Here is a 24995-nt window from a genome sequence, read left to right on the forward strand (position 1 = left end):
GCATAATCGAAAATGTTTGGTAGTTCCAATGTTCCAATAACGTGTAAAAAGGAATAGGTAGTTCAAATATACTATTATTAGGCCGGATGTAGAATCTGTCAAATCTGTGGTTAGATAGGTTAGAATGTTGATGTTTTTATTTTAAGATTCAGAATTTTGCGGAATATTTTCATTCAGTTTCTTTATTAGCGATGGAATGTAAAGTTGAAATTAAGAATGAAGTTGAAGAGTATGACCATAACGATATAGAGCTATCCACTTTAGTAGATCTGGATGATTTGAAAAATGAACCAGGAGAAGATAACCCAGGTAAGAAAAGTAATAAAAAGGTTTATTTTTATCTCCTATTGATAGTATGGTATGCGGCAAAATAAACAGTACTGAAATTCGTATGCCTCAAATTTGTGTGTGTCAGGCGACGAAGCGTACTGAGTGGTTTCCGAACGTCGTCATAATATGTGACTGTTGTGATAACGTTAGGTTCTTCAGAATGGTTCTCTGTTTTGCAGAAAAAATTTTTATGGTGGAGTACTATTTTCATTCATAAGGAGAAGGTCGTGAAAATGGTCAAAGCTTAAAATCAACAATGGTTTCAACAGGACGGGACAACCTGTCACACTGCCAGGGAGTCTCTTCGAATACTGCACAATCATTTTGGGAGTTGCCACTTACCAGAACTAACGCCACCAGATACGTACATATGGTGATCCTGAAGGAGTGAGATAGATCCACTGTCTGCAGTTTCAGAATTGCAGACTAGAATTAATTATTTTTTCATGCCAGAGGCGGTGGCGGATCTAGAAATTTGCCTTAGGGGGAACTTCCAAAGAAAAACCAGCCAAAAGACATAAAAAATAAACTCAGATTACATAAAAAACAAATAAAAACTCATATGCATTAAGTTTCGTTAATTTTCCTCCTAACTGGGAGAGGACAGAAAAGATGGCGGGTGAAGCATTTGACACTTCACCTGCTCCCAATGAAAATGTAAATTATACATGTAAACATTGCTCCAAAAAGTTAAAAGTAAAGTGACGTGCATAAAGTGCAGTGAAATATTCCACCCAGCATGTTTAAAACAAGCTAGTGAACTAAAAAAAACAGACTGTAAACATGAACCATCTCAACAAGTTGCCGAGATTGACATAAATGAAGACTCCTACCTTAGAGAAGAAATCAAACTCTTGAAACAAATAATAACAGACAAAGACACTATATCCGATAAATGCCAGGTAATCCTTTTACTCAACGAGAAAATAACGTCATTAGAAAACGAAATTTCATCATTTAATAAAAATCTACCAAGACCATATCAAAATAGCAACCAACCAAAAAACTTGCTTCCAATAGATAAGGTAAGTGATACAAAAACCTTATCTGTAACAAAAAACCAAATCAACAAAAATAAACATCAAGGCAATTTGTCATCACCAACACATATGGGAACTCCTAATTTACAGGGTGATCCAATAATAAAGGTTAACCAGGTAGCAGCTGAAATTCTGAGAGTACAAAGTGAACAAAAATTAAATGAAGTAATCAACTTAACCAATAATAATCTGGCAGGAATGAAACCTTCAACATCAAAAATAAATGAAGCTAATCATCACCCGTCAGAAGCAGAAGGTTTTACGTCAGTAAAAAGGAAAACTAGGAAAACCCGTAACCATAATATAGGCAGTGGAGATGGGGATGAAAATTTCCAGGGTATAGGTAAAACTGAGAAGAAAATCTGGCTTTTCTTGTCACTAGTCCCTGATACTGTAACAGAAGACAATATAAAGGCCTATATTACGAAACAATCAGGCGAACAAAATACTTATGTAAAGAAACTTCCAACATACTTTGTCCGATCCAATAACCAAGCCTTCATGATAGGAGTCAATCCCTCTCTACAAGAAAAAGTTTACGAAAAAAATTTCTGGGCGAAAAACGTATATTTTAGTTGATTCAACTTCAGGCAAGGTCAACGGTTCCTGGAACATCCTCAACCTCAACCAAGGGGAAACTTTTCAGATCAGTTGAATGGAAATTTTAGCAACTGATTCCGATATTTTTATACTTTTAACAATATTTTATCAGTCTCGTAATCTTGTTCTCTGCTAAATGTTTGTTACCATTAATGTTTTTAATAAGATAACTTTAGTTTACTTTAGTGTAGTATTTTTTAATAACCTACTTATTGTACTATAAGTATAACATGTTTGTGACTTATCTTATGTCATGTAAATGATACAAAAAGGTCAATAAATTTATCTATCTATCTATCTAACTAGCGTGTTTATTGGGTTGATTTTGTCTTTCTGTGGATTCGCTTGTATGTCAGCTAATATATTTTCATGTTTGAACAATTTTTTTTCTTTAATTTTGGACCTTATATCAGGCGAAATTTCCTCATTTTCCCTTCCCGTATATCCGCCACTGGCCAGAGGGCATCTTTAACATCTGTTTTATAGGGAACGTGCATTATCGTGAATAAGGTTTGCAAGGCTATAATATCATGTATACTAGATATATTATACAGTGATGAGCGCGCTAATAACCGGCAAAATAGCGCAAAAGATAGAAAACACATTAAATTGTGAGATAAAAAAAATAAAACTAGTAGAGTTGTTAAATTTAGCGATAGTAACATATAAATTGACATTATATTGATTGTTTCCCACCTTTAGACGTATCAGAGGAGTATGTCAACTAAAACTGTCACGGTGACAGTGTCATTTCTCAAACTCGTCCGATATGTCTAAAGGTGGGAAACAATCAATATAATGTCAATATATAAGTTACTATCGCTAAATTTAACACCTCCACTAGGTTCATCTCTTTTTATCTCATAACTTAATATGTTTTCCATCTTCTGCGTTATTTTGCCGGTTATTAGTGCGCTCATCACTGTATAAATAATCATAAAAATTTCAATATTCATTTCAATACTGCATACTTTTTGTATACATATTTTTATCATTTCAGTACTGCATACATATTTTGCTGCATACTGTATGTAGGTATCGAACACAGCTTGCTAGGCTTGCCCATTCCTTTTTACTAATATTATGTATATAGGGCCTTTAGGTGAACTCAATCTAGAGTTTATATGAACTGGCCAGTAAAGCTTGTAATGCAGGAGAGCTGTACTATAATATATATCTCATAATATCTTACATCTCATTTCGCTCACTATAATAATGAGTGTATGTACATCAGCCCTATGATGTATCAAAAAACTTTATATAACATATTACACGCTGCTAATATCCACTACTGACTGCAACCTGTCCACAATAGAAGACTAATAAGCTGCCCATCCAACCTAAGAGGTAATTGAGGAAACTCCCTCGACACCTTCTGGTATAAGAGGAACATCGATTAAGTATGTATGTATGTATGAGGAAACTCAGTCAGAAGAAGCTGGATGTTTACTTCTCTATGCCACCACATGTACAATATCTAATTTACTATATTATTGTACAATCAACAAATTGACTTATAGATGTATCATATCTGATTTTGTTCTGAAGCTATTTCCTTGTGGCATTTTTATGACCAACTATTTTCAATGGGTGAAAAGAGGCTCAGAGATTGGCAGTGGCCACCATCTAGTAATAATGAGAATTAGAACAACAGAAGAAAAAGAAGAAAAGAGAAGAAAGGTAGTAAACGAAAAAATAAAAAGTTACAAATTAAAAGAGGAAAGATATAAGAAGAAATTCCAAGAAAAATTAGATAATACTCTGAAAGGTAGGGCAAAAAATACAAATATAGAAGAAAAATGGGAATATCTAAAAACCAGCATAATCAAAGCAGCTGAGGAAACTTGTGGGAAAACAAAAATAGCAAATACCAACATGAGGAGAACGGAATGGTGGACGGAAGAAATACGAGAGAAAATAAAGAACAAAAAAGAAAAATGGAAGAGATACCTAAGTACAAAACACCCGGAAGATTACGAGACATATAAAGAAAAAAAGGAAAGAGGTTAAAATAGCGGTGAAAGCAGGAAAGGAAAGGTCATGGGAGAGATTTGGACAAAAAATGACAAAAAATTATAGGGAAAACCAAAAACTCTTCTACGGCGCATTAAAACAACTCAGACAAAAGAAAGAGCACACGATGCCGAATATAAAAGACAAGAATGGAAACGTACTAACAGAAGAAAAACAAATAATGGAAAGATGGAGAGAACATTTCAAAGAGCTAACTCATGCAGATACGGACAACATAGGGGAGATACAAGAAAGGAATGAAGAACAACAAGTGGAATCCATAACAAGAGAGGAATTAGAGAAAGCAATAGAAAGAGTAAAATTGGGCAAAGCACCAGGCAAGGATCATATTACCCCGGAAATGATAAAATTCATGGGGACAGAGGGAATGGATAGCATGAAAGAACTAATGAATGATATCATAAATAGAGCAGAATTACCAAAGGACTGGAAGAAAGACATTATACTACCAATACACAAAAAAGGAGACAAGAGAAACTGTAATAATTACCGAGGTATCACCATATCAAGTATCCCTGGGAAGGTATTCGCAAGAATAATAGAGACAAGAATAAAACCCAAATAGAAACAACTATGGAAGACACACAGTGTGGATTCAGGAAGGACAGAAGCACGCAAGACCTAATATTCACATTAAGACAAGTAAGTAAGAAGGTAATCAAGAAGAATAGAGAGATACATATGTGCTTCATTGACCTGGAAAAGGCGTTTGACAGAATCCGAAGAAAGGACGTATGGAAGACACTAAAAGACAGACACATAATAGAAGTAATAAAGGATATGTACAAAAATAATACAAATACAATAAGAACCAATAACGAGGAATCCAGAGAATTTACTACAAGTCAAGGCGTCAAACAGGGATGCGTGCTGAGTCCACTGCTATTCTCAGTGGTACTGGATGAAGCGATAAAGAAAGCCAAGAGAAGAATGAGAAAACTAACATTAGGATACTGGCAAATGAAACGGACTCAACTATCGGAGCTACTATTCGCAGACGACATGGTATTGATAGCAGAAAACAGAGAAGACCTACAGAACAATCTTGAAATCCTAGAAGAAGAACTATCAAACATAAATATGAAAATTAATACAAAGAAAACAAAAACAATGATAATTGCAAATACGAAGAAGACACACGCAATAGAATTAGACGAGAAACAACTAGAGCAAGTGGAATATTTTAAATACCTAGGAGTAATAATCGAAGCAAATGGTAAACAAGACATGGAAATAAACGAGAGAATGGGACGATCAGGAAGCTTATTTAACGCTATGAAAACAACATTTTTGGGGAAAAAAGAGATACCGGAGAAAGTAAAAACGGCAGTCGTTAAATCAGTAGTTAGACCAACAATCATGTATAGCAGCGAGACATGGACATTGACGGGGAGACAAAAATCCAGAGTCAATGCTATGGAAATGAGGTTCCTGAGGAAAATAGCAAACAGAAAGAGGACAGACAAAATACGAAACGAAACAATTAGACAAAACCTAAAACTGGAACCAATCCATGAAAAAATAGTGGAGGGACAACTAAGATGGTTCGGGCACGTGTGTAGAATGTCGAACGAGAGGCTTACAAAACGAGTGTTCGAAACGAGAGTGCAGGGAAAAAACAAAAGAGGAAGACCAAGAGTTATGTGGGTAGATGAAATCAGGAAAGAAGTCGAGAAGAAGGGATTGACATTGGAAAGTGCAAGAAACCTAACGTAAGATCGGAAAGCATGGAGACTACAATGCCAAACTCAACTCCACCAGCCTTACACCTAAAGGTAGAAAGGCTTAGGACTAAGTAAGTATTTTCAATGGGAAATAAGCCACAATTGTACCAAAAAAATTATTTTTTCAACGTTTCGACGCCCAAATCGGGTGTCGTTGTCAAAATACAAAATATTACTAAATTAAACAAAAATTTTGTTGCTTAATTTAGTAATATTTTGTATTTTGACAACGACACCTGATTGGGGCGTCAAAACGTTAATAAAATAATTTTTTTGGTAACATTGTGGCTTATTTCCCATTGAAAATAGTTGATCATGTCTGATTGTCAATAAAGGGAAAAAAAAAGACGAACATAGAAAAAAGCGCACTTAGGTGGTTTCTGAAATAAACGATTGAAGTGACTATAATAGCAAACAGAACTCTCCGTGGCCTTCAAAAACATCTTAGAAACAAAAACTTAAAACTTACAACAATTTTGTTGGTAATTTTTCTTTGAAAAAAAATTTTATGGCTGGCTTGTATTTCAGGTGGCCTCCAGGAGAACAACACAATGAAAATTATCAAAATAACTGAGCCTGCATCTCCTAAAGAAACATGTGGCAGTAGAAACACTGAAGAAACAACATTAAATATAAATATGAATCTTCAGACTCACCAAAAATCCTACATGTGTGATATTTGTTTAAAGCAGTTTAGTCAAGCGAGTAATTTGAAAAGACATTTGAGGGTGCACACTGGAGAAAAACCTTACAAGTGCGAAATTTGTTTTAAGCAATTTAGTGAAGCAGGAAAATTGAAAAGGCACTTAAGAATACACACTGGAGAAAAACTATACAAGTGCGAAATTTGTTTTAAGCAATTTATTGAATCAGGAAAATTGAAAAGGCACTTAAGTATACACACTGGAGAACAACGTTACAAGTGCGAAATTTGTTTTAAACAATTTAGTGAAGTAGATAGTTTAAAAAGACATTTAAGATTACACACTGGTGAAAAACCATACAAGTGCGAAATTTGTTTTAAGCAATTTATTGAATCAGGAAAATTGAAAAGGCACTTAAGTATACACACTGGAGAAAAACGTTACAAGTGCGAAATTTGTTTTAAGCAATGTTCTCAATTAGGTAATTTAAAAATTCATATGAAAGTGCACACTGGTGAAAAACCTTACAAGTGCCGTATTTGTTTTAAGCAGTTTACTGCAACAAGTTCTTTGAAAACACATTTTAAATTGCACACTGGACAAAAACCTCACAAGTGCGAAATTTGTTTTAAGCAGTTTTCTCAAAAACGCTATTTAACTGAACACATGAATATTCACACTGAAGAACAATCTTACAAGTAGTACTAAATCTGTTTTAAAAAGTCTAATAAAACTATTTACTCCAAAAGAAATTATTTATTTATTAATTTATTAACGCGATAAACCCAATACATACAAAATACAATAAAGCCGAGCTTTCGTCATAATATTGAAAATATAAAAATTAGATACACGTAAAACTACAACTATAAAACACAAACAAAAAAAAATCAAAAGAATATAAATTATTTTTAAGTGATGAAAACAAAAGAATAATTTACAACAGTTAAATCTATTTAAATTTTTTTTAATTCAAAATTCAAGACGCCCGAGTTCTTGTTTGATAGAGGAAATTGAAGAACCACACAGATCTATTAGATGACTAAACTTGTTTCCATACAGGGTCAATCTACTAATTGGTGCATATTGACCATAATTTGTAGCATGCCGTTGTTCCTTGAATATTTGTGGATTTCGTGTCAATCCAGCAGGTATATTAAAGTATACAAGACTTATCAATTCTTCGGAGTTAATAACACCAGAGATAATTTTGCGAAGATAACAAATATCCAATATGACTCTTCTGCGTTCAAGAGTTTGTAAATTTAATCGCATTAATATATTGTCATAAGTATAATTTGTAACTGTTAAACCCATCTTAAAGGCTGCAAAACGTAAAAATTTGTTTTGAACCTTTTCAATATTTAGGATTTGATATGCATAACTAGGTGACCAGACAATAGAACCATATTCAATAATTGATCTCACGATACTGCAATATAAGATTTTTATTGTGTGAATTGACAAATATTTTGATGAACGTAATAGTCGAGGAAATGAAGCATTTTGGCTCGCAATTTTTTCGTCCAGCATGGATTTACTTGAAATTTTCACAGAAGGTAGGGAATAGTCCAAGGATCATTTTCTATACCATGCCGCTGTACGCTAAAACCTTGGGGGTGGTTGCCACCCCATCTCGGGGGCGGGAATTTTTTATTACATTTTAACCATGTAAATCGATGTAAAAAGTAATTCTAAGAAAAAAACGTTTTTTACATTTTCTTTACGGCATGTTAAAAGTTAGCTTCTTTCGTCAAATGCATAATTTGAAATATTCAAAGTAAAATAGCGGAAAAACTTTGCATTTTTCGGGGAAAACTTAAAAAATCTTTTTTCAAGTATACAGTTGGGCCTTTCAAAAAATAATAATAAAAAGTTTCTAGCCTGAAAATTAAGCAACTTATGATCAAAAAAGGTCGTTACCTGCTTTTCTCTATGAAAAAATGAGTGAAAACAACCCCCTAACTACCCTCCTAATTGAAAATTGGTCTTCACCTTTGTGTAATTCCTTTTATATTTGTATTATCAATACACCCAAGAAGCTTGACCTATTTAAAAGGCCTAAGTTTAGAAAAATTAGAGTTTAAATAAAAATTAATTTTTTGGAATTTCCCATTTTTCACCTTTTACTTGAAAATATCTCCGAAAATACTGGAGATACGAAAAAAAATGATAAACCACTAAATTGTAGCTTTTTTACTAGCTAAAATTCCCTTGTGCATAGATTTTCATTACAGTGAAAAGTTAGCGAGATATAGCTCTTTAAAACCTCTATTTACGAGCAAACACCCCCTTATTCGAGCCCTTTAAACCCACCCTAATTAAAAACTAAGGGATCTTTCGGAATTTAGTTTACACAGTCTTCAATGAAGGTGCTATGTTTATAAAACCAATTTTTTTTCGAAAAATTCGGATAGTCCGCTTATGGATAACTTTTAATGTATGTATAATACCACAGAACCGGTTCGTATACTGGAAGATGACTGGAAGTAAATAAATGTTTTTGTAATTCTTTAATTCTACTTTTTTTCTGTATAGATCTATTAAAATATCTACTTATAAAAACTGTAATGTTATTAATGGTTGAAATATGATGATATTATATCCCATATTATAAAACAATTATTATTTAACCAATCAAAACAAAATTTTACCCATATTAAAGTTTACAATGTTTTTATATAATTTTTGACAATAAGGGGTAGTTTACACCCCTAAAAATAATCAACGCCCTTAAGCATGATATAGAATATGAAGTACAGGGTGAGATAATCCTAATCCCAAATTTTTATGTAAATCGATGCAAGCCGAAATTATTCTTTTAGGATAAGTAAATTTTTTATATATAGCTCCAACAAGGTTGGTTTTAAGGGTTGAAATATTATGATAGTATATCTTAACGCATAAAACAATCATTATGTAACTAATAAGAACCAAATGTTGACAATATTAAAGTTTAAAATTATAATTTTTTACAATTAGGGGTAGTTTTCACCCTTAAAAAACCAAAAGCGTACAACGGCTCAATATAGAAAATGAACTAGAGGGTGAAGTGAGTATAATCCCAAATTTTTGTACAAACCGATGCTGGACGAAAAAGTTGCGAGGTTTTGCCATTTTTTCAGCTTCATTTCCTCGACTATAATACAAAACCCAACATCTTAAACGCCTGCGAAACAGTATGGTCAATATGAGAGTAAAATGTTAATTTACAATCAAATATACCAAAATCCCGAATTTTGTTCACACTTGTGACAGGAGTATTATTAATAAAATATTGATGGTGAATAGGCGAATGGGATCTAGTAAAAGTTATTAAAAATTATTTATTAATATTAAGTTCCATATCATTTCTACCACACCACTCATAAAAAGCATTTACCTGAAAAATTTTATCCTCATTATTGACAGTCTTATACATTTTAACATCATCAGCAAACATTAAAAAGTTAACTTCCTTAAAAATAGAGTGAACATCATTCAAGAACAAATTAAATAGAAGGGGGCCACAGTGGGAACTTTGCGGTACTCCAGATGTAGCTGTAAAAGCATTAGAAAGAAAAAATCCTATTTTTACACTTAAACTTCGATTAGTCAGGTAACTTTGCATCCAATCAAAGAGACTTCCAGAAATACCATATGCTGTAAGTTTCGCAAGTAAGATTACCTTATCGAATGCTTTAGAAAAGTCAGTATAGATGGAATCTACTTGTAACTTGTTTTCCAAAGCAAAAACAATGTCATTCTGATAAAGAAGTAAGTTAGTTACTGTAGATCTACCCTGTACAAAACCGTGTTGTTCATTCACCAGAATACTACTGAATTCACAAGTAAGCTGCTTAGTAACTAAATAATCTAATAATTTTGGAATTACTGATAAAGTACAAACTGCTCTGTAGTTTTCAACATTTGCCTTTGAACCAGATTTAAATATAAGTTTTACGTAACTAAGTTTCCAGCAATCAGGGAAAACTCCTTCTTGCAAAGATTTATTGAAGAGTATATATAATGGTTTAGATATAGTACAAACACATTGTTTTAATAGATAGTTAGGAATGCCATCAGGGCCAAAATTTAGTTTAGGAGACAAATTGTGAATACTCTCACAAATAGTATTAATGTTAAAAGAGCATGAACTCATGTTATCAGCATTTTCAAATTGATATTGTGGGGGGGGGGTCGGGTAGTATTGTGGTCAGTGAACACCGTAGAAAAAAATTTGGCGAATAAATTCACAGCTTCCTCCCCAGAAGTACTTTGATCATTTCCTAAATATAAATGGCAAGGTACATCATAATTTTTCCTGCGACTGTTTATATATTTCCAAAAAGTGCGTGAGTCACTATTAATTCTAAAATAACAATCTTTACTTAGTCTACTACATTCAGATCTTAAGTTATGAAAAATGAATGAAAAATCATCATAATTGTTGAACATCTTATACCTTTTATGATATTTTTTCTTTTCTATTATTAATCGTTTTAACTCCGGGCTAAACCAAACTGGATGTGTACTTGTCTTACATACTTTTTGAGGAACATAAGAATTTATTTCATGATTGATAATATCGTAAAATTTAGACACAGCGTCCTCAATATTCAAAGCCTTTTTCTTCTTGTAGTTCCTTCTCCTATCGGAGGTTGGCTATCATCACAGCTATCCGTACCTTATTGGCGGCTGCTCTGAAAAGATCTACTGAGCTGCAACTATACTACTCTCTCAAGTTTCTCAGCCAGGAAATTCTTCTTCTACCTATAGATCTTTTACCCTTTATTTTACCTTGCATTATGAGCCTTAATATCTCATATTTCGCACCTCTGGTAATGTAGCCTAAATATTCTAGCTTCCTTGTTTTGATGTTCTTTATCACCTCGCAATCCTTTTGCAGCCTTCTTAACACTTCTGCATTTGTAACTCGTTAAAGCCTTTAGTGACTCCCAATTTATTTCCGACAAGAAAAAGTTCATACCAATGTAATCACCGTTTTTAAAATCATAATATGACTCTGAATTAATATGAAATTAAAGACGTAATTGCCACCCTGTCAGAGGCGGCTTTACCTATTGTGCAGGGTGTGCGGTGCACACGGGCGCCGGGATGTTGGGGGCGCCGATCGCCAAAGAGCGGGTCCTTTACTTGTTTCAACATAAAATATGCTTTAAAAGGATTAATGAAAAATAACATTGACACTTAAGCGCGATTTATAGATTGCCGCCCGCCCGGCGATCTTTTGATTCGTTTGAAGACATACCGACAATGGTTCCGAAATCTGTTGTGGAACCTATAAAGCTCAAATTGCTTGGGACTTGTCGGGCGTTTGTACAGGCATCGCGGGATAATTTTGTGGAATAAGCTTTGACGGAATGAATTAAGTATTTTATTTAAGTTAACATGTAAATATAAATTAAAGCGGCTTTTCATTTGATTAAAATTATTTAAAAGGAAGATTTTCTTTTATTACTACCACAATTTACCGAAAATGCGAAGAACAAATTGCACCCAATCAGTTTGGATTTGTTAACGCTGTTGGTACGAGGGAGGCTTTATACAGGGTGTCCCCGAAAATAGTGCGTTCCTTAAAGGTATAGGCAGAAAACACCATGTAGAGCAAAAAAGTCTTATAACATTGTTTTCTAAATTCCGCCGTTTGATCAAATTGATCATTTTGATATGCAAATTGAAGTCTGACAACAACGTGCAAATAAATATAGAGTAGGTTTGTAGGTCAGTTGTATCCGGTAGGTAAAATAATGAAAATGTCAACCAAACCGATATCCACATCTGGCGTCTAGTCACATTAATAAAGCAAGAAATAACTATTTTGCAGATAGGTGCCATGTCAACAACCCCAAAAATCACACCTAATAGTAAATAAACGGGTTTGATTAGGTTAAATTTTCAAAGTGACAACAAGTTTTTCTACGCCACGATGCCATGTCATTCGAATTTATGAAAATAAAAATTCACTTATATGGCGAACAATGTAATTTTTTTCTTGGAAACGGTTAACTTCAGGAAAAATGTTATAGGACTTTTTTGTTCTAAATTGTGTATTTTATCCATACCTTAAAGGAACGCACTATTTTCGGGGACACCCTGTATAGCGTGCAAGTGTTGTTTTAGAAATGTAGAAATGTCAGCCGTGATGTTTTTGCATGCCTGATTGACTACAAGAAGGTTTTCGATAGAGTCAGGCATGATGGAAGTGCTGAAGAGGACAGGGATTGACGGAAGAGATTGAAAATAATATCTAACCTGTATTGGAATCAATAAGCAGTGCTCCGAATAGATGGAAAATATACAGATCAGGTCAAAATCTTAAGGGGAGTGAGACAGAGATGCTTAATTTCACCGCTGATGTTCAATCTGTACTCAAAGGACACTTTTGAAGAGGCTCTAAACTCTAAAAGATATTGATGGAGGCATCTCAATAAAAATGGAATCAAGTTCAGTAACCTGCGGTATGCAGATGATACAATAGTGTTTTCCAATACCATATAAGGGCTGCAAAACTTAATGAACAAAATAAAGGAAACAGGTAGAACATATGGACTAGATATAAACATCAGCAAATCCAAGCTAATGATCATCAGCAAGCAAAACATAACTGGAGCAAATCTGTATGTGAACCAAATGAGAATTGAACGTGTCTGACAATACAACTACTTGGGAGCTGGGAACTATAATCAATGAGTCATGGGACAATACTGAAGAGATTAGATGTCGCATCGGAAAGGCAAAAAGTGCATTCTTGACTATGAGCTCTGTGTTCAAGAGCCATGACCTCACCCTAAAAACAAAAATAGGGCTCCTTAAATGTTACGAGTACTCAGTGCGTCTATACGGAGTAGAAACGTGGACATTGAAGGCAGAAACTCAATCGAAACTTCAGGCTTGCGAGCTATGGTTGTACAGAAGGATCCTGAAGATACCATGGACAGAGAAAGTCACCAATGAAGAAGTACTACGGAGGATGAACACAACCGCAGATTTAGTCAACATCGGGAAGGCCCGTAAGCTGCAGTACTTAAGACATATAATGAGAAATCGAGGCAGATACGAGCTACTCCAATGCATTTTACAAGGTAAAATTAAAGGAAAAAGGTCCCCAGGACGAAGAAGAATATCCTGGCTTGCTAACCTGAGAACATGGTAGAGAAAGACCTCAACACAACTATTCCGTATAGCAACCAACAAAGTCATCATAGCCAGAATGATCGCCAACGTTCGGAACGGACAGGCACCCTAAGAAGAAGACTACCACAATTATTGCGACTTTCAGCGGAGTCGGAGCTCTTCAAAAATTATCCATATTAACATTTGTTGTTGTTTTTTAAGTAATACTGAAAATACGTAGTATATTATCATTTTGTCAACCTCAACCAATTTTCAACCTTACCTCATAGGTAAAAAGTTCATTTTTAATTAAATATTTTTAACAGATTTGGGTCGGTTGTTCTGACGCCGTGAATATCTATTGGCTCCCGACATCATTTAATATTGCACTATTTGCATCTGGATTTTTGTTTACATTATAAGAGTACCTAATATCCTATGTACAAATACTAGGTAGGTACCTATTCGACTATTTCATTTTGACTGCGCGTCTACCAAAGGGCGCCAGTGCATCGACTGCACACGGGCTAGAGCCGCCTCTGCACCCTGTCTCCAAAGAAGGCACAGGCGTAAATCTGATAACTGCAAAAATGTTAGAAGAAATACCCAAAAAGGGCATAGTAAAACTACTGCACATATTCAATGCAGTATTCAGATGTGAGTACTGGCCCATAGCACTCAAAATTAGATAGATAATTATACCAAAGCCTGGCAAAAACCCTCTACTCTAGATGTCTCATTATATAGGCCTATCAGCTTATTACAAACAATCTCCAAGTTGCTTGAAAGACATCCTAAACAGAATAAATGCAGAAATAAATCCACAAAATTGGATCCCAGATCACCGGTTCGGATTTTGAAAAAACCATTCAACAATACAACAATACCATCGCATAGTAAACGCCATCAACCAGTCACTTGAAAACCGACAGAACTGCATAGCAGCCTTTATAGACATCAGTCATGCTGTTGACAAAGTCTGGCATCCAGGCTTGTTATGCAAAATAAATCAAGTTACTACAACCTATTGAAAGCCTACCTACATGAACGACAGTTTAAAGTAAAAGTTAAAGAAGAAGTATCGGAACGCAAGCCTATTCACTTTTGGAGTACCACAGGGGAGCATACTAGACATACATTCGTAGACGACACTGCTATTTTTGCCAATCATGATGATCCTATTGCAGCAAGCCAAAATCTCCAAGAGCATTTAAAACCGCTTGAAATATGGCTGCAGAAATATAAGTTTAAGGTAAGCAAAACAAAATGATCTCATATAGCACTCTCCGGACAGAAACCTGCCCACCAGTAACTATCAATCAAATAAAAATACCACAAAGTAATCAAGTATCTAGAGCTTCACTGTGATAGTAAACTCAACTGAAACACCATATAACAGAAAAAACAACTTGACCTAAAAACAAAAAACTTTACTGGCTCATCGGAAGAAAATCCCACCTTTCAACAGAAAACAAATCGCTAATATATAAAGCAGTGATAAAGTCAATCGGAACTTATGGCATTCAACAGTGGGGCTGTGCTAGTAAGTCCAATACCGTGATTATACAGAGAGCACAATCCAAGGTACTTCGAGCAACAGTTAATGTACCATGGTACGTACACACTGACCTAAAAATTCCATATGTAAATGAAGGGAGTCCGGACAAAAAATCCCCACAAATTATCACTGGACAAAAAATACCCGGACAAAAAATCCCCACAAAAAATCCCGGACAAATAATCCCCACAAATTTTTTTCGACAAAATATCCCCAAGAACTATTTGCTGGTGAATAGTTATCTAAGAGTTTTCCTGAAATTTTACCATATTTCGAATTCCAATTCCATGCCGAAAACTTCAAATTTTACATGACAAAATGTGAGTTTTTCTAATAGTCCATTCTTGGATTGTGATTGTGATTGTGAAAGTGACCCCCATATGGGGGTGACTTTCACCCCCTTTTCTGGGTGAAAAAATATATGTCCAAAATAAGTCCGGAAATGGATAAACTGACTAATTTTAAGTAACTTTTGTTTTATAGAGCTTTTTCGCCAAGTCAACACTTTTCGAGTTATTTTTGCGAGTGAATATGTTCATTTTTTAACATAATAACTACATTTTTAGACGGTTTTTCGCAAATAACTCAAAAAGTAAGTATGTTATCGAAAAAAACGTTCTTAGCAAAAAAGCATGTAAAAAAGTAAAAAACATGGTGTACGCGTTGGGTCTCTGGACCTCGTAGAACCAGAGTTATAGCCAATGAAAAATATATTCATATTCACCAAATTTCAAATAGAATATTTCGAAGTGAAATATTCAAAAAATTAAGCAATTTTTGGGGAAAACCCAAACCTTTTAAAGTGTTTAAAAAAGCTTTATTTTTGTTTTTATAAAAAGTTTCTAGCAATCAATTTAAGCAAGTTCGCTCAAAATAAAGTTGGTCCCTTTTGTTTTGGCAAAAAAAATCGGGAAGACCACCTCATAATTAGCAACTTAAATGAAATTAATCGTTACCGCTCCACAAATTATTTTACTTATGTTGTGTTTATATGATCTGTAAGTTTAATCGATTCAAAGTGCTTATTTTTAAAAAAATTTGGTTTTAAAGTAAAATTTTCAAAAATTTTAATTTTGAAAAAAATGTTTTTTTTTCAAAATAACTTAAAAATTGTTAGAGATACCAAAAATCTGGAAAAACAAAAAAATCAACATTGCTTTTCTGAATATCATGTATTTTTTTTTGTTTTTCTGTTAGACAAAAATTGATTAAGATTTGGTGTTTCTAAATTTGCATACATTCGTGATCAGTGACTCGTTCAACACCTTTTAACTTTTAAAAATAAGGACTTTGAACCGATGAAACTTACAGATCCTATAAACAATACATACACGAGTCAAGAAACTTGTGAAGTCGTAACGATTAAGTTCATTTGAGATACCAATTAGGGGGTGATTTTCCCGATTTTTTACCAAAAAAAGGGACTAACTTTATTTTGAGCGTAACTTGTTTACTTTTGATGTTAGATTTTTTTTTTATAAAACAAAAATGAAGCTTTTTTTAAACACTTTAATTAAGTTGTAATGAGTTTTCCCCGAAATGTGTTTCATTTTTGGTTACTTCACGTTAAAGTATTCCATTTGGAATTTGACGAATATGAATCAATTTTTAATTAGCTATAACTCTGCTTCTACTAGGTACAGAGACGTGATATTTACACCATTTTTTAAAAAATTTTACAGGCTATATTTTTGCTACAAATGTTTTTTCGACAAAATACTTATTATTTGAGTTATTTGCGAAAAACCGTCTAAAAGCGTGGTTATTTTATTAAAAAAATGAACATATTCACTGGCAAATAACTCGAAAAGTATTGACTTAGTGAAAAAAATCTATAGAACAGAAGTTACTTAAAATTAGTCAGTTTATCCATTTCCGGACTTACTTTGGACGAATATTTTTTCGTCCCCAAGAGGGGGTGAAAACCACCCCCGGGGCAAAAGCACATATCGGCACAACATCACTTTTTTTCTTTGACTTGTTAGCTATGTGTATGCCAAATTTCATGTCAATCCAAGCGGTTCTTTAAAATTTAGAGGTTTTGCAATATTTTACCGTTAAAGAACGTACTATAAAATCGTGGAAGATATGGGGAGTGAGCTAAAGCTGTGAGAATCATGTCGTAATTATTCGCTTAAATCTTTTACTCGCTCTGCCAGTGTGATTTTAGGCCTGGAAGATTAATTGTTGATCAAATATTTACTATTAGATAAATGCTTGAAAGGATTGAGAGTATAATCAAGACGTGCATCAGATCTTTGTAGATTCCAAACAGGCTTATGATTCAATTAATCGTCCAACACTATATGGAATACAAATTTTACGTACGCCCAGCTCGACCAAAATGGCCGAGCTGGGCGTACCCAAGAAACTAACTGCGGTAACGAAAATGCATGTAAATAACTCCTTTGCTCGAGTTAGAATAGGGGGGAAATATCAAACGCTTTCTGCGTAAATTCTGGACTGAGCCAGGAAGATCCGTTGTCCCCATTGTTGTTTGACCTGGCCTTAGAATATGTCATGCGAAAAATTTATCCAAAAATCAAACCAGACATAGCTACTCGGGGAGAGGCCAGATGGGAGAAGGTCTGTAGGATGGCCTAGAAAAAGGTGGAAAGATGCAGTCAGAGAAGATCTGGAGAAAATGGGAAATAGTGGCACAGGACCGACAGGGCGACAAACATGGAAGACAATAGTAAACGCGGCAAAGACTCTCGAAGAGTTATAACGACATTGATGATGGTGACTAAATATTTTTGACTTTAAATTTACAAAAAGGAATATGTTTTTTGCATTACAATCAAGATTATCGTTTTCAGGACCAGCAGTTATCATAACGAATACGCAATGCTTTGAACATAGTTATTCAAAGCAGAGTGAGCAATAGATTTAAGCGAATAATTACAACATAAAATCCACAGCCTTAGCTCATTCCTCCAGAATTTTTGAAAAAAACTCACACTTTTTGTCATGTAAAATTTGAAGTTTTCGACATGGAATTGGAATTCGAAATTACAATTCATGCTTAATCTTATGCTATTGCTGTCTATAACTCTCATGCACTGATGCTGAAAAACATTTGCGTCGATTGCATTCTCGGGAAAACTTTTAGAGAACTAATCAGCAGCAAATATTTCTTGGGGATATTTTGTCCGGGATTTTTTGTCCGGGAATTTTTTGTGCAGGATTTTTTGTCGGGAATTATTTGTCCTAGCTTCACTGCAACCTGTCAACAATAGAAGACTCACAAGAAGCTAACCATCCGACCTAAGACTAAGAGGTAACTGAGGAAACATCGCTGGATGTTTACCTCTCCACGCAACCACATGTATAATAATTAATTTACTGTATTATTGTGTAATGTAGATACAATTTAAAAAATAGATCATTCCAATACCACGTGTTTTCTGAAATAAACGATTCAAGTGACTGTAATAGCAAACAGAACTTTCCATGGCCTTCAAAAACATCTTAGAAACAAAAACCTAAGGGCCACCGGCCGGTTATTCGAACTCTAATCAAGAAGTTGATTATAATAAAGTCCCCTTAACAACCAACAAAGTCCGTTGTTCGTACGCCAATCAGTTGATTGTAATCAATTATGTTAATTATTATTATGATAATTAACATAATTATTTGAATAATTAATTATTAAAATTAACATGAAGTAAAACTCCCTAGTGTAGTTGGTATATTTAATAAAAATTATAAAAATTTTTAAAAATCCAAACGGATTACGTTCAAAACGTTTTCGGACTTATCAGTCCATCATCAGTGAACCTAAAAGTAAGTAATCTCACTTAGTAAAATTGAAAAGGGTGAAATTTTGAATGTTAAAAATTGAAAAGTGTGGTTACGATTACTTACTCTCTGTCCTTGCTAAATAGCCACAATGCCAAACACTGGTCAAGATGTATGTTCTAACTACATGGTGAAATCTGATCTACAATTTGGCTTACATTGGATGCCAACGGATTAGTACTAGGAACATGATGCTCTACTCCATTAATTAAGAGATTTTTTTATTATTAGGTCTACATTGAACCACCATTGAACTACGTTTAGTCTGTCAATGATTTAGAAGGAAGTTGAAATACTTCAAATGTCAGTAACATTGACATCCAGGAAAGGGAATTTTTAAGGTATTAACCAAGGTCAAGATCCAATGTGGTTACGGAAATTTAAGTTTAAGACTGTGTTGGAATTTTAATTTTTAATATTAGAATTTAAAATTTACTATTTTTATAAAAATATTACAACCATTACCATAAACTTGACTATAAAATTAAATTTGATCGAACTTATTGTCATAATATGGTAATGAAAACAAAATGTAAGATAGAATTATTGGTTAATGAAAGTTAATAATTTTTTTGGCCTAAAATAGCCTTGTGGGTGAAAGTTAAAACGTTGAAGTGATACAACAGTTGTTTAGTGTGTATAGAAATATAAATTTGTTAACTGTAATGTTGGTTGTATAAGTCTAGTAAGATATTGATTCTGTATGAAATTAACTAATTTAAAAAATTTGGAGAGAATTGAGGTAACTGATATAAGATTGTTAAGTGAAAAATATAAATAATTGACGGAATGTGAAAATGTGTTAGTTATAGTCAAAAATATAGGAAGTATTATAACATTATGCATATAAAAGAAAATGGAATTATTTGATTGTTAAATTAAAACTAAGTTGATAAAATGTGTAAATGAACAAAAGATTCAAAAGAAGTGCGTCAACCGGATGCACAAGACACAAACTGTATTTGGAAAATAATTAAAAGTTAAAAATAGTAAAATAAGAATAAAGTTGTAAAGTTAGAGATTAGAGTGGCTAGAAAGTTAGATGCAACATATTAAAATTTTTTTTTTTTTTTTTGAATTTTTAAGGAAAAATGTTTTTAAAAAATGAAAAATAAAAAGAAAAAGAAAGAGAAAAATAAAATAAAAAGGAAAAAGGACCTGTATGAAAAAGAAGAATTAAATGAATAGCGTAGTAAAACATTTTGGAAAAGATCAACGAACGAAGTAAAGACCCAAGCGGCGAATAGACAAATAGATAAGGTCAATGATTTATGAAGGGAAAAGTAGGGTGAGAAAATGGCAAAGGGTGAATTAGTTGTGTTGGTGTTACTGGGGGTTGTAGAGTAAATGATTAGTATGAAAGGAGATTTTGGAAATAGAAGGAAGTGAAGTATGAAAAAGAATGAAAAAGAAGGTTAAGTTAAAGGTTTTATGGGTGAGGTCAGGAAAGTTGCTAAGAGTGAAGGATAAATTGAAAAAACAAGGAATTTAGGAAAAAAGTTGACGGTGAATGGGAGTAAAATTGCGATTAAGGGAGGTTTGTCTATTCACACAATTGGGACTGGACCTCAAGTCTCGGATAATCTCCAAATCCTCATACAAGTCCAATCGGAGTGTGTTTTTCTGCTGTATATTGTGCACCAACTGGACACCCTCAGGAATCTTAAGTTCATGTCTATTGACTTTAAGGTGATGTGAGAAAGAGGAAGTAGTATCTCTCTTACTATGTTCTAGGGATCTGGTGGCAAGAGATCTACAAGTTCTACCGATGTAGGTAGCATCACAATCTGAGCAAGAGAGTTTATATACACCACTACGGTTCATGTAGTTGATTGGATCCTTAGTATTGGTCAAACTCTTGTTAAGGGTGTTATTAACTTTAAAAGAAATTTTTATATTATCACAGGAGTTGGTAATAATGTATTTAACTCTTTCAGATAGATTAGGGTTATGGAAAGGCAATGAAGGATTTGGAGATTATCCGAGACTTGAGGTCCAGTCCCAATTGTGTGAATAGACAAACCTCCCTTAATCGCAATTTTACTCCCATTCACCGTCAACTTTTTTCCTAAATTCCTTGTTTTTTCAATTTATCCTTCACTCTTAGCAACTTTCCTGACCTCACCCATAAAACCTTTAACTTAACCTTCTTTTTCATTCTTTTTCATACTTCACTTCCTTCTATTTCCAAAATCTCCTTTCATACTAATCATTTACTCTACAACCCCCAGTAACACCAACACAACTAATTCACCCTTTGCCATTTTCTCACCCTACTTTTCCCTTCATAAATCATTGACCTTATCTATTTGTCTATTCGCCGCTTGGGTCTTTACTTCGTTCGTTGATCTTTTCCAAAATGTTTTACTACGCTATTCATTTAATTCTTCTTTTTCATACAGGTCCTTTTTCCTTTTTATTTTATTTTTCTTTTTCTTTTTATTTTTCATTTTTAAAAACATTTTTTCTTAAAAATTAAAAAAAAAAAAAAATTTAATATGTTGCATCTAACTTTCTAGCCACTCTAATCTCTAACTTTACAACTTTATTCTTATTTTACTATTTTTAACTTTTAATTATTTTCCAAATACAGTTTGTGTCTTGTGCATCCGGTTGACGCACTTCTTTTGAATCTTTTGTTCATTTACACATTTTATCAACTTAGTTTTAATTTAACAATCAAATAATTCCATTTTCTTTTATATGCATAATGTTATAATACTTCCTATATTTTTGACTATAACTAACACATTTTCACATTCCGTCAATTATTTATATTTTTCACTTAACAATCTTATATCAGTTACCTCAATTCTCACCAAATTTTTTTAATTAGTTAATTTCATACAGAATCAATATCTTACTAGACTTATACAACCAACATTACAGTTAACAAATTTATATTTCTATACACACTAAACAACTGTTGTATCACTTCAACGTTTTAACTTTCACCCACAAGGCTATTTTAGGCCAAAAAAATTATTAACTTTCATTAACCAATAATTCTATCTTACATTTTGTTTTCATTACCATATTATGACAATAAGTTCGATCAAATTTAATTTTATAGTCAAGTTTATGGTAATGGTTGTAATATTTTTATAAAAATAGTAAATTTTAAATTCTAATATTAAAAATTAAAATTCCAACACAGTCTTAAACTTAAATTTCCGTAACCACATTGGATCTTGACCTTGGTTAATACCTTAAAAATTCCCTTTCCTGGATGTCAATGTTACTGACATTTGAAGTATTTCAACTTCCTTCTAAATCATTGACAGACTAAACGTAGTTCAATGTAGACCTAATAATAAAAAAATCTCTTAATTAATGGAGTAGAGCATCATGTTCCTAGTACTAATCCGTTGGCATCCAATGTAAGCCAAATTGTAGATCAGATTTCACCATGTAGTTAGAACATACATCTTGACCAGTGTTTGGCATTGTGGCTATTTAGCAAGGACAGAGAGTAAGTAATCGTAACCACACTTTTCAATTTTTAACATTCAAAATTTCACCCTTTTCAATTTTACTAAGTGAGATTACTTACTTTTAGGTTCACTGATGATGGACTGATAAGTCCGAAAACGTTTTGAACGTAATCCGTTTGGATTTTTAAGAATTTTTATAATTTTTATTAAATATACCAACTACACTAGGGAGTTTTACTTCATGTTAATTTTATTTAACTAGATGGTATACAGCCAACCTTCGGGTATTATCCCGTTTTAAATTAATTATTAATTAACATAACAGTTATTAACATAATTGATTAATTAATCAATTAATCTCATAATTGTAATCAATTATGTTTTCAGCAACCCAGTCAAAGTTGACATTGACAGTTGTTGACAGTAATTACATATTTGATAATGATCAGTTGATTCCATTTTTGATTAGCGTTCGAACAACCGGCCCTTAAACTTGCAACTATTTTGTTGGTAATTTTTCCTTGTAAAAAAATGTTTATGGTTGGCTTGTATTTCAGGTTGCCTCCAGGAGAACAACACAATGAAAATTATCAAAACAACTGAACCTGCATCTCCTAAAGAAACATGTAGCAGTAGAAACACTGAAGAAACAACATTAAATATGAATCTTCAGACTGACCAAGGATCCTACATGTGTGATATTTGTTTAAAGCAGTTTAGTCAAGCGAGTAATTTGAAAAGACATTTGAGGATACACACTGGAGAAAAACCGTACAAGTGTAAAATTTGTTTGAAGGCATTTACTGCACCACATCAATTGAAAGCACATTTAAGAACGCACACTGGTGAAAAACCATACAAGTGCGAAATTTGTTTTAAGCAATTTAGTGAAGCAGGAAAATTGAAAAGGCACTTAAGAATACACACTGGAGAAAAACGTTACAAGTGCGAAATTTGTTTTAAGCAATTTACTGCAGCACACCATTTGAAAACTCATTTAAGAACGCACACTGGAGAAAAACCATACAAGTGCGAAATTTGTTTTAAGCAATTTAGTCAAGTAGGTACATTGAAAAAGCACTTAAGTATACACACTGGAGAAAAACGTTACAAGTGCGAAGTTTGTTTTAAGCAATTTACTCACTTAGGTAATTTGAAAATTCATATGAGGGTGCACACTGGAGAAAAACCTTACAAGTGCCATATTTGTTTCAAGCAGTTTACTGCAACAAGTTATTTGAAAACACATTTTAAATTGCACACTGGACAAAAACCTCACAAGTGCAAAATTTGTTTTAAGCAGTTTCCCAAAAACGCCATTTAACTGAACACATTGGAGAAAAATCTTACAAGTAGTGTAAAATTTTGCTGTTGTGGTCTTCATTTTGCTGTTGTGGCGAGCAGTCGTTTGTTAGAAGATCCATTGTACAATGGTTTTGGTTTTATGGTTTTTGTTGGATTCTCTGCTTCTTTTCCGTACATGGAAACTTTCCGTTTCTTCACAAGTACACAGGTTTACTTTCTGTTTGGAGGCTGCGAATTTCTACAGCTTTCTCACCATAAATGGTCGATGGTTAGACTTTTCCGGAAATGAATGGTTTCCTCGTATCGTACGTGGATATATGGGTCACATTCCATTGAACTGCGTATCTACCACGGTGTGGCGATCGCTGATGTCATTATCAGCCAACTAAAATCTTCAGTGGAGACTTTATCCAGGATTGTCTATCGCTGCTGGTCAAAGAGCGGTAAAATACACACACCCAAACTATTAGGATTTTATTTTAATATGTAGAATAAAATCATAAATGGTGCTTTTTAAATTTTAATGAAAAACTTCTATATGACAAATTAATATATATAACTAACTACTGTCAGACACACAGTGTACATGAACTTAAAACTATGCTTAAACTTACAGTTTACATATTAATAATAACTATTTTTTCCAACACTCTCCCTTAAACTGTAAAGTGAGAACATTAAGAAATTAAACATATTGAATTGAATATAAACAATTGAACTACATACACATTAAATCCATATTATCCAATATATAAAAAATATGACTACAAAAAAAAATCTTTAGTTTCTGATGAATTCCATGATTATGAAGAAAACATGTTCCTCATCACAACTAACTAACTGCTAAGTAACATAATCTGTTAAACAATCGGGTGGACGTCTCTTCCTGAGTTGCCTTTTCCTATCTTCCGATTCATGAGTAAAATCTACATCCGAATCAGAGAAGTTTGTAACATCAATTGACTCCTGATTTTCATTATCAATTGAATAATCATGATTGATAGTAAATGATTCATCAATTACAGACTCATCACCAACATTTTGATTAAATTCATCAATACAAGGTGTTGATTCTATTTTAACCTCAGGTTGAGTTGAAATTGAATTCTTTTCATACATTAGGTGTTCAAAAAATACAACATCTCTGAGTTTTTCTACTTTTCCTCTACAATTGGGGTCAGCTAATCTATAGCCTTCAGTATGTTCGTATTACCCTACCATAATCATGGGTTTAGATTTAACATCAAATTTAACTCTAAAATGCTTAGGTATATGAGCATATGCTTTACATCCAAATATTCTTAAGTGACTCAAATCAACCTTGGAACCAGTCCATAATTCTTCAGGAAGAGTACCATTAATAGCTGTAGTATGGCTACGATTTTTTAAATATATTGCAGTAGCCACTG

General features: G+C 33.3%; 1 protein-coding gene across 2 annotated transcripts; it reads left to right on the forward strand.

The window, feature by feature from the left end:
- The first annotated feature begins 35 nt into the window (after positions 1 to 35).
- Positions 36 to 24995, forward strand: LOC126891960 (zinc finger protein 235-like). Of its 2 annotated transcripts, none has more exons than XM_050661315.1 (2): positions 36 to 309; positions 22839 to 24995. In XM_050661315.1, exons 1-2 carry the CDS (start codon positions 192 to 194, stop codon positions 23603 to 23605), a joined length of 885 nt encoding a protein of 294 aa, XP_050517272.1. In that variant the 5' UTR covers positions 36 to 191; the 3' UTR covers positions 23606 to 24995. The 2 variants fall into 2 exon arrangements, with proteins under 2 accessions (XP_050517272.1, XP_050517271.1); XM_050661314.1 differs by lacking the exon at positions 22839 to 24995 and adding an exon at positions 6257 to 7124.

This window comes from Diabrotica virgifera, chromosome 9, assembly GCF_917563875.1.
Source record: "Diabrotica virgifera virgifera chromosome 9, PGI_DIABVI_V3a".
NCBI classification, from domain to species: Eukaryota; Metazoa; Arthropoda; class Insecta; order Coleoptera; family Chrysomelidae; genus Diabrotica; species Diabrotica virgifera.

Bases quoted from the DNA above. Each gene is read 5' to 3' on its own strand.
- LOC126891960 (XM_050661314.1), top strand. From the start codon at position 192: ATGGAATGTAAAGTTGAAATTAAGAATGAAGTTGAAGAGTATGACCAT. The intron at 310-6,256 runs GTAAGAAAAGTA...CTTGTATTTCAG, and splicing joins ACCAGGAGAAGATAACCCAG to GTGGCCTCCAGGAGAACAAC.